This window comes from Lycium barbarum, chromosome 3 (genome assembly GCF_019175385.1).
Source record: "Lycium barbarum isolate Lr01 chromosome 3, ASM1917538v2, whole genome shotgun sequence".
NCBI lineage: Eukaryota > Viridiplantae > Streptophyta > Magnoliopsida > Solanales > Solanaceae > Lycium > Lycium barbarum.
In genome coordinates, this window is record NC_083339.1 from 135,303,484 (window position 1) to 135,313,676 (window position 10,193).

The window sequence follows — 10,193 nt, forward strand, 5'->3', positions numbered from 1 at the left end:
ATCTTAGTATGATAGGCGAATATGAGAACTTCCGGAGCATTTCTGCTCCTCGAAACCCGATCCACAGAAAGGTTACTATTCATTCAATTCAATTGAAGCCTAAGGGCTCTATTTTGGCTAGAATGCCACCACTCGTCCGAAACCTATCGAAATGTGGTCGGGTAACTTAGAAATGATTATGTATGACCCTTTGGCCTATAAATGTTCGGAAAATATGTTCGCCACCTCAATTTGGCTCGAGGTGGGCCCGCTACCCCGAAACGCCCTAATTGTCTTATTGGGCTATCTTTGTGAATAAAGTTTGACATGCTACTTTCGAGTTTGGAACTTCCTCCTACGGGATATGTTTGAATATTACGATGCGCTAAGTTACGTTTTGAGCTATACGTACTATTTTGGAAACGTTTTGTGAAATGAAACCTTATATCGACTAAGTATTCGATTACTTTGTATTATGAAATGACTTACGGGATTACTCTGTTTTGAGAGGCTATTTTGAAGTATGATTTGCATTTGTTTGCTCACGACTCCGCTCGTGCCTTATTATGACTTCGTTCACCGGTTCCCGGGCCGGATTTTGATTCGTGCACCTTATGATAATTCGGCCGTATGCTGTGTTACGGTTCCCGAGGCTTCGCCATAGGGCCGGGTTCCGTTTGGAGTTATGCTGTGATATGGCTCGTGATGCGATACACTCACCTATGATTATGCTTGTGTTCGGGGATGTACGGAGATTTGAAACCTTCTGGTGTTATGCTGTGTGTGGCGCCAGCGTCGGAGTGGCGACCACGTTCCTAAGCGTTTGCATGATTTCATTTGCATTATGTATACGTATATGATTTCGATATAGATTTTGACCTACCCATTTGTACTCCACTTTGACATTTGATTTGCTATCGGTTTTGATCCATATTTCTGTACTCCGTGCTTTACATACTCAGTACATATTTCGTACTGACCCCCTTTCTTCGGGGGCTGCGTTTTATGCCCGCATGTGCAGATATCGGTGATCCTCCGCAGTAGGCTTCACTTCTTGCTATTCCGGAGTACTCCTATTTGATCCGGAGTCCACTTTTGGTACAGACTCTTTTTGCTTTGTATATATTCGGTAATTTGACTATTTGGGTACGGCGGGGCCCTGTCTCGCCATATGTCTTTGTTTTGAGTTCGTAGAGGCCTGTAGTCATATATGTGTGGTGAGGGTCCTATGTATGTTTGTCTGATTTTGTTTTCTGGTCTTAAAGCGGTCCGTTTGTTTTGATGGCCCCAAATGGCCCTTATGCTTACGTTTGCACTTTTGACCGGCGATGTCTATTCCGCCGCTCAGTTTGTATTTGATATGGCATTTTGATTTGGTGCGACCGCTTAAGACATATTTTGATATAAATTGCGTTTGATATGATTTCGTAAAATTCTGAAATAAGTTTGGATCTGATAATGAATGTGCGATTCGGTCTGGGTACCCAGGTAGGGTGCCAGTCGCGGCCCACGGGGCTGGGTCGTGACATGGAGATAGTGACAATATACCTATACAAGTTCCCTCAGATCCAAGTGAAGCTACTCAAACAGGTGAATTAGAAGTAGCAGAAGGACGTCATATGATGACTAGACACAAGGCAAAGAAAATGCCCATGACTCACACTTCATTGACTGCTGAAAAGATGGATGTGGAGCCAAAAAGTGTGAAACAAGCACTTGCTAGTCCCCACTGGTATGCGGTTATACAAGAGGAGATTGATGCACTAAACAAGAATTAGACTTGGATTCTTGTTTCCAGAACTGCAGACATGAATATTGTTGGCTCAAGATGGGTGTTCAAGACTAAGATAAAGTCTGATGGCACTATTGATAGATATAAAGCTAGGTTGGTTGCCAAGGGATACTCACAACTTGAATGCATTGATTTTGAAGAAACATTTTGTTATGTCCCGTATTTTTATACATTGGGACAACCCGGATTAATTATGATAATTTAGGGCCAAGACTATTCCGGGATTTGAAGTCGGGACTTTTGGCCATTTGATTTTATTTTGAGACATAAGTTGTATATGAAATTGTTGACATTGAACACTTAGGAAAAATTGGGACCACAATTCATAAATTTGGAATTAAAAATCTTGCCCAAAAATGGCCTTGTGGCCGTGTAAATGGGAATTGGTCCCACACATTGTGTGGCCAATTTTAAATGGTCCGACACGTGTGTGGACCATAGGGACATGGAGATATTTTAGTGGGAACTTAAAAATATGACCTCTAAGTCATCTCTCTTCATTTCTACACTCCAACCTCACGGCCAAGAGGGAGGAAAAACCAAGATCATTTCAAGCCTTCAAAAAATTATTTCTTTGGTTCAAACTCACTATTTTGAGATCCCTAAGTAGCGTGGAAGCATTGTTGGAGCGATCAAGCCATTTGTTTAAGAGATCGCAAACCCTAGCCTATTGGGGAATTGAAGAAGAAAGGTAAGTTTGATCTTGTTTTATGTGTTGTGAACATTTTATTCATGTTGTAGTATGTTAATATGGAGGAAAAATCATGAAATATTGTATATTGGAAGTGGGTTGTGTGATGGGTGTGTTAGCCGTGTAAATGGGTGTGGAATTGAGTTGATGAATAAATTCTTGTAGCATGTTTGATTGTTGTAGAGTGGAGAAGAGAATAATAATAAAAAAAAAGATCATCGATATATGTATATGTGTGTAGTGTGGCCGTATATAGCCCCCAATGTATGTTGAAGATCGCATTAATATCGCTTAACGTTTTAGTTGTCGTCGTTATGAATTCAGTTTGGAATTGAGCGTTTGATGACTCAAGAATGATGTTGTAATTGTATGGGCTGATTTGAGGCTTATTGTGTGTTAGATGAAATGTGCATATTTATGAGAATTATATCGTTATATTGTGGATTGTTGATATAAAATCATGAATTGAAAATGGGGAGTGTGCACAGTGGGGGTCTCGGGTTTGGGGCTGCTTACGGGTAGAATTGGAGCAAATTGTTGGATTGTTGGAAATAGTATGAAAATTGTTTAAAGTGTTCTTGAATATTGTTGGTAAGGATTCGGGTTGATAATTGAATGTATGAGCGATAATGTGGCTTGAATGTAAGCCGTTGAATTAATTATTATGAATGTTGTTGAATGATGAAAAAGAGAGTATTAATGTAATATTGCCTTTCGGATTGGTTATTGGAGTTGCTAGGTTGGTTATTGTTGTTGTTGTTGTTGTTGTTGTTGTTGATTTTGGAGTTAAATTCTCGGGTTGGCCTATTTACAGGGGAAATGCTGCCGAAATTTCGGTAGAATTTAGTGTTAGCTTGGAATAAATTGCTTAAGTGCCTACGTTTAATTTTGGATATTCATTGGCATATTTGTAGACCTTGGGGAGCCCGAGGCGTAGATTGGGATTAACTTTAGATTGACTAACTTGGAGTGCGTACGAGGTATGTAAAGCCCAATCCTTCTTTCTTTTGGCATGCCTTAGTTTTCAATAGGCTAGATTATAAGCCTTGAGGAAAATTTTAAGATTCGAAATCCGAGCATGTTATGATCCTTATATATTCCTTGGCACTCTTATGTATGATTTGATGAAATATGAACCATTATGTCTTTGAAATGATCGCTTTCCGAACTTTGCATAAAAAGGGTTCACTTTAAAGAATTTCGTAATTTGTGAACGCCATATCTTTCATAGAAAGGCTCGGATTGCTTCAATATTTTTGTAGAAGTTTATATGGCATATAATGAGTATATTTTCCATAGGCGGGCCCGACTCGGGTCAATACTCGTCCGTGGATCCCGCGACTTTCCTTTATGTAATTCGGAGAACTTTTGAAAGAATTTGTTATGACTATTATTTTGATTTTCAAGTATGACCATTTTACTTATGTTTGAGTTCATGATAATGATTTTATGCATATGACTACTCACGACTCTACTCGTGCATTCTGTTATCCCTTTCGCCAAGTCCCGGGCCGGTTCTATTGTCGTGCGCACTTTGATATACTCCGGAGTTATGCTGTGTTTATGGTTCACCGAGCTACTCGCTAAGAGGGTCGGGTTCCACTTATATTTGGTGTTATGCTGTGTATGGTGTTATGCTGTGTATGGCGTTATGCGGTGTTATGATATGTGACGGGGATACAGAGATTTGAAACTTTCTGGTGTTATGCTGTGTATTGGCGCCACCGACGGGCGGGCGACCATATTCTTCTGTACCCTATGCATGACTTACATATTTTTAAAGTAAACATTTTGATATGTTGGATTTATACTTATGTTCTATACTACTATTTCGTTTATGCCTCAGATTTGTTCCTGTATTTCTGCTTTGCATACTCAGTACATATTTCGTACTGACCCCCTTTCTTCGGGGGGCTGCGTTTCATGCCCGCAGGTACAGACGCACAGTTTGGTGATCCACCAGTTTAGGACACCCTCTTCTGCTGTTTGGAGTGCTCTCCTCATTTCAGAGCATATATTTTGGTATATATTCGTTCGCTGTGTATGTATATATTTGTTCAGGGGTACGGCGGGGCCTGTCCCGCCATATGTTTCGATTGGTCTGTTTAGAGGTCTATAGACGTATTTGTGGGTGTGTGTGCCTACTTCTGTTCAGATGTGTTTGTATGATCCTATTCGCTATGGCAGCCTTGTCGGCGTGCATTCGTATATGTTTTGGGGTCGTTGTGCCATTTGATAGCCTTGTCGGCTTTTGATATATATATGTATATATGTATATGGTTGTGTTGAAATGCGTTTGAGACAGTTTGATACAGTTTGAGACGGCATATAGTAATTATGGTCGTAAATGCTATTTGTATGTGATTCGATATGGATAGGTATGTTTGGGTGCTCAACTCGAGCACTAGTCACGACCTACGGGGTTGGGTCGTGACACATTTAGTCCAGTAGTCAAAGCTATAACTATAAGGGTGGTTCTGTCTGTTGCTATAAGCTTGCACTGGTCTATAAGGCAATTGGATGTTAAGAATGATTTTCTACATGGATTTCTTCAAGAAGAAATGTATATGAGTCAGCCACCAGGGTTCATTGATCCAAGATATCCATATCATGTATGTCTCCTTAAGAGGGCATTGTATGGGCTCAAACAAGCACCTAGAGCCTGGTTTGACAGGTTTAGTATTTACTTACTACACTTTGGTTTTCAATGAAGCAAAACAGACTCATCATTGTTTGTCCTTAAGAATAGAAGAGGTATTATCTTACTTCTTCTATATGTGGATGACATTATTATCACTGGAAGCTCAAATGAGTTCACTAGTGATATCATTTCTGGCCTTGCAAAAGAGTTTGCTATGAAAGATCTTGGACCATTACACTTCTTCTTAGGAATTGAAGTACATTATTACAAAGGAGGGATCCATCTGAGACACAGGAAGTATGCTGCAGAATTGCTGAAGAAGACTAATATGGCACTTGTAAAACCAGTTGGCACACCTTTGGCACAGAAACATGGTCTATAACTAGCAACAGGAAACACAGCTGATGTATCATTGTATAGGAGTATTGTAGGAAGTCTCCAATATCTGTGTCTAACTAGGCCTAATATATCACATGCAGTTAATCTAGTTAGCCAATTTATACAGGCTCCAAACATTGAACATTTTCAGGCTGTAAAGAGGATTCTTAGATAGGTGAGAGGGACATCAAACTATGGTCTGAGGTTGCTAGCTAGATCACCACTTAGATTGTATGGATTCCCAGATGCAGATTGGGGAGGTTGTGCAATAACTAGGAGGTCAACCACAGGTTACTCAATATATCTAGGTGCAAATTGCATCTCTTGGGCCTCTAGAAAACAGTATACAGTGTCAAGGTCCAGTGCTGAAGCAGAATATAGAGCACTGGCCTCAATAGCAGCTGAAATGACTTGGATAATATACATTCTTAATGATATAGGAGTGTACTTGAAGTCATCACCAACACTATTTCGTGACAACATCAGTGCATTATACATGACAGTAAATCCAGTTTGCTTCAATTTTTTGTCCAGTTTGGATTTTGCACATCTTCTAAAAATAATACTCCCTCCATCCCATTTTAAGTATTTTAGTTTGAATATGAACGGAATTTAAGAAATAAAGAGATATTAATCAAATTTACTTGTCTTAGTTTTATCACAATACCCATATTAATCAGTGTTTAGCCTTGTGAAATGATTTCAGAAATAAGTAATACTAAAGGTGAAACATGAAAAAATATATTATATTTTTCTCTTGATATACTAAAAGTGACAAGTAAAAGTCAAAAATGTATTTTTAGCATAGTGGACAACTAAAAGTTACCAGATGGAGTAATATTTACAATAATATTGATTACATTTTTAATTATTGAAAATAATTTATATTAATTAGAGACTATTTTTTATATTTTCAGAATACATGCTATAATCCGTTTCATCTTTTACAGTTGGGTTTAAAATGAAGGGGTTTTATTATCGATGCGGGGGTGACATTTTCCAAACCCAAAAGTTAAGGGTCTAATTAGTGTTTACTATTCATTTTTGAATAAAACTTACATTGGAAGCAAGCAATAGGTATAAATGTGTTACCAAAACTGGATTATGGCGTTCTAATTTTGTAATCTAACCAGAGTTAAATACAGAGGAAAGAAGAAAACATGCAAAGGAAAAGCACAAGTATGGTTGACTGGTCGGAACTTCAGTATGATCTGTTGGTTCTTATAGGTAAGCGTTTAAATTTGATTGAAGATTACTTAAATTTCTCTTCTGTTTGTAAACCCTGGCGATGTGCGGCCAAAAAGGACAATTTTAACAGTGATCTGCCTAGAGTACCGTGGCTAATGTTAGCCGAGGAACAAGATGAGGAAGGCAATTCATGTCGACAGTTCTTCAGCCTCTATAACGGCATGATTTTGAAGAAGACGATACCTGAATCCAGAGGAAAGCGGTGTTTGGAGTGTTTGGGATGGTTTATTACAGTTGGAAAAGAGGGTGAAATTAATCTGCTACATCCCTTTTCTGGTGTTCAGATTGAATTGCCCCATCAAAGTAACTTTGAAAATTATGAAGAGGCTATCCCACTTTTCGATAAAAGGGCCTATATCGCCAAAGCAGTGTTGTCGGCTAGCCCTTCTTATAAGTCGGACTACGTCCTCATGGTCATTGAGGGAGCCCTGAAAATAAGTATTTGGAGGCCAGGTGATCTAAGCTGGACTAGGATTCAGCGTGGAGGTCTACATCATGATGTTGTTTATTTTAATGGTCAATTTTATGCTATCGATCGTCATGGCTGCGTTGTGGTTGTTTACAATGTTGCTGATCCTGAACCCTCTGAGACTCCATTAGTAGCACAGCTACCATCTGCTGGTATGATGGTCTGGCATTACATTGTAGAATCACTTGGTTCATTGTTTGTAATTGTGAGACATTTTGAAGTGAAACACGACTTACCCCTAAATAGGGATTACTTGACTCCGCTAACATGCATCATATATCATCATGTCGGAGATGACCTAATAAATAATACTGATATCTTTTGTGATAAACCTGATGTGACAACAACTTTTCAAGTTTTCAAGCTCGATATAGATGCTGGTACACTGATACAAATCCAGGACTTAGGGGACAGAGCTCTTTTTCTTGGTTCTAATGCATCTCTCTCAGTACAAGCTTCTCAATTTCCTGGAATTAAGCCAAATCATATCTATTTTACGGATAATGATAATGCATCCCCCGTCTACAATGAAGGTGATGGCTTGGACATGGGTGTTTTCGATGTAGGAGATGGAAGCATCAAGGCGCACTACGAGGGTGTTTCCGTCAGTCTTGTTTGTCCACCAGCTTGGGTCACACCAACTCTTTATTGATTCAGACCCCGTTTTACTCTATATTATTACTTCATGTTTTTCATTGTCATAAACATCTTGTTACGAAGTGTTGTGAAGTGCTTTTTCAAAATTTAATGTTCGGAGAATGTTTCATATTCTCCTTCTTCTTCTTCTTTTTTTTTTTTTTTTTTTTTTTTGCGCTAAATCCTTGTTTCTCCTTGAGCTCCATCAGTTATCTGCTTAGGTTTATTGTGTTTTGGAAATAATGACTATTAAAAGGAGGTCCTAATTTGAGTAGAAATTGATAACTGGAATATGGTAGCATTTTCCCTGCTGGTTTATGTTGTGAACCAACCTAACTCCATAAGGGTCCAGGGGTAGAAGGGGTGAATGAGAATGATTCAATTAGGATATTGGATTCAGGCCCAATTAGCAACTGAATTGGTTAAATAGGACTTGGGGTTAGACAGAAGAGTTTATGCAAATTGTGATGTTTAGTGTTCTCTTTCATCGCTGCCCTGTATCTGATTTCCTCACCCCCCTTCTATATCAGTCTAATTCTCATCTCCTTCTTATCAGTTCTTCTATTCCATTGCTATTTCCTTGTAATTCTGTTTAGTAATTGCAATACTACAAGTCAGTTTCCTTGTGTGTGAACTGGTTATTTCGGGTTTGTTTCAGTTTATATTAACAATCCTCAAAATTGAAAGAGCTAGGAGATATATAAGCCAAGGCATCTAGTGTTCATGCCCTACTGACTATCCTGATCTATAATACTGCTTGAAATCTGGTGTTATTGTTGTTATTGGTCATTGCGTATATCATTGCTTCAACTATATATGCATTAACTTACACCTCTCTGTGTTGAGTTTAAGTTAGATTTTTTTCTTCATTTAATTTAGTTTATCATATGTTGGTCCTCTTGTTTCTTAGTTTAAAGATCCAGTTGTTATGGCGATTGGTTTGCTATAACATGTTAACTTTGTTAAAATAGTTGCTCTCTCCTTTCATCTTCTTTCCCTGTTCTTGGTGAGTATCATATGTATATGTTTGGACTGTGTACATTCCTCTAATAAAATTTTGTAATTTTTTTTGGTAAGAAGAAGCTCATGCTAGAGATTTGAGATAATCCTTGACTTGTATCATTTTTACTTCAATTATGGTAATTGTCGTGGAATGCATCTTCTGCTTTTCGTAGTTTAAATTAAGACAATATTAAGAGACATTCAAAATTGTGATTAGCTCTTAAATTCTCTAGATTATAGAAATAGAAGAAAGACCTCTTATTTGTTTAGAAGTCTTAAGCCAATTAATATACTTCTTCACTTTTCCATCTGTAACTGTTGGTCTTAGTATTCTGTGCTTCTGGAAAGAATCCTGAATACTATTTAGCTTACAGTTCTCTTTGTTGTCTTCAATTTTGAAAGTCAAGCAGTGTGGTTAGCAATAGATAAGGATCTTAACCACACTCTCCAGACTTTCACTTTTCTAAAGGTTTCTATTTTGCAGTCTATTGCGAATGCATTATGATCATTGATCAATCATCTGATGAACAAGGTCCTTAGAAGAAACAGATTTTCCTTTTCAGTAATGTTCCTGTCCAACGCTAGCAAATACAACTGATAAGTTTGTGACAGTAGCTGTACTTGCAGGTTCTTATTTGATAAAAGCTGTTCCGAATACTAATACTATGAATTATCAGCGTAGTGTAGAGGAAAAGGCTCTATATTGATTTACAATCATTGTTCCGTACACCTTGCTGTATTTCTTGTACTTTTGATAACTGAAATATTCATGAACATGTCCGGATAAGCGGGTTATGTGATGTGCATTTGATTTCGATTAAAGGGGTACTACTGGAATAATTCGGATCTGGCATTGTTTGATGTTTACCTGCCTTGTTTTATCTGTGAAACAAATGCATATATGCCTTCAAATGCTATTTTCTGTTATGACCAAAATGCATGCAGTTTAGCCAAGTATATGCATTTGTTGAAACTAACCAGTTTACTTTGGGATCTCGAATATTTTTGATGTTATTGTTATTTAGAGTTCAACGCTAATAAGCGAACTCACATTCTAGAAGTTCTTTCTTCTACTGATGTTATATCCATTTGATTTTGCACAAGTGAGAAGAGATCAAAAGCTATTAGCTTATTCTCCATTCAACATCGTGTTGACATGAGGAATATGTCCATCATATCAGCCTTCCTGATATGTCACTTGTTTTGTGATATTTGAATATGTTTGCACCTGCATTGGAATAAATTTTCAATTCAACAATAAGCTCCCTGGATGCCCACATACCCCTGAAAAATTTATGCATGTTCTAGAGTATTTGATGTAATGAGAGGCATTTGAGGTTTGCGGATATGTTTGCGT

The 10,193-nt window shown here is 38.0% G+C and overlaps 1 protein-coding gene across 1 annotated transcript; it reads left to right on the forward strand.

The window, feature by feature from the left end:
- The first annotated feature begins 6,578 nt into the window (after nucleotides 1–6,578).
- LOC132632754 (F-box protein At2g26160-like) lies at nucleotides 6,579–7,966 on the forward strand. The gene has a single exon (XM_060348822.1). The coding sequence runs from the start codon at nucleotides 6,642–6,644 to the stop codon at nucleotides 7,848–7,850; it is 1,209 nt and encodes a 402-aa protein (XP_060204805.1). The 5' UTR covers nucleotides 6,579–6,641; the 3' UTR covers nucleotides 7,851–7,966.
- Nucleotides 7,967–10,193: the final 2,227 nt, after the last annotated feature.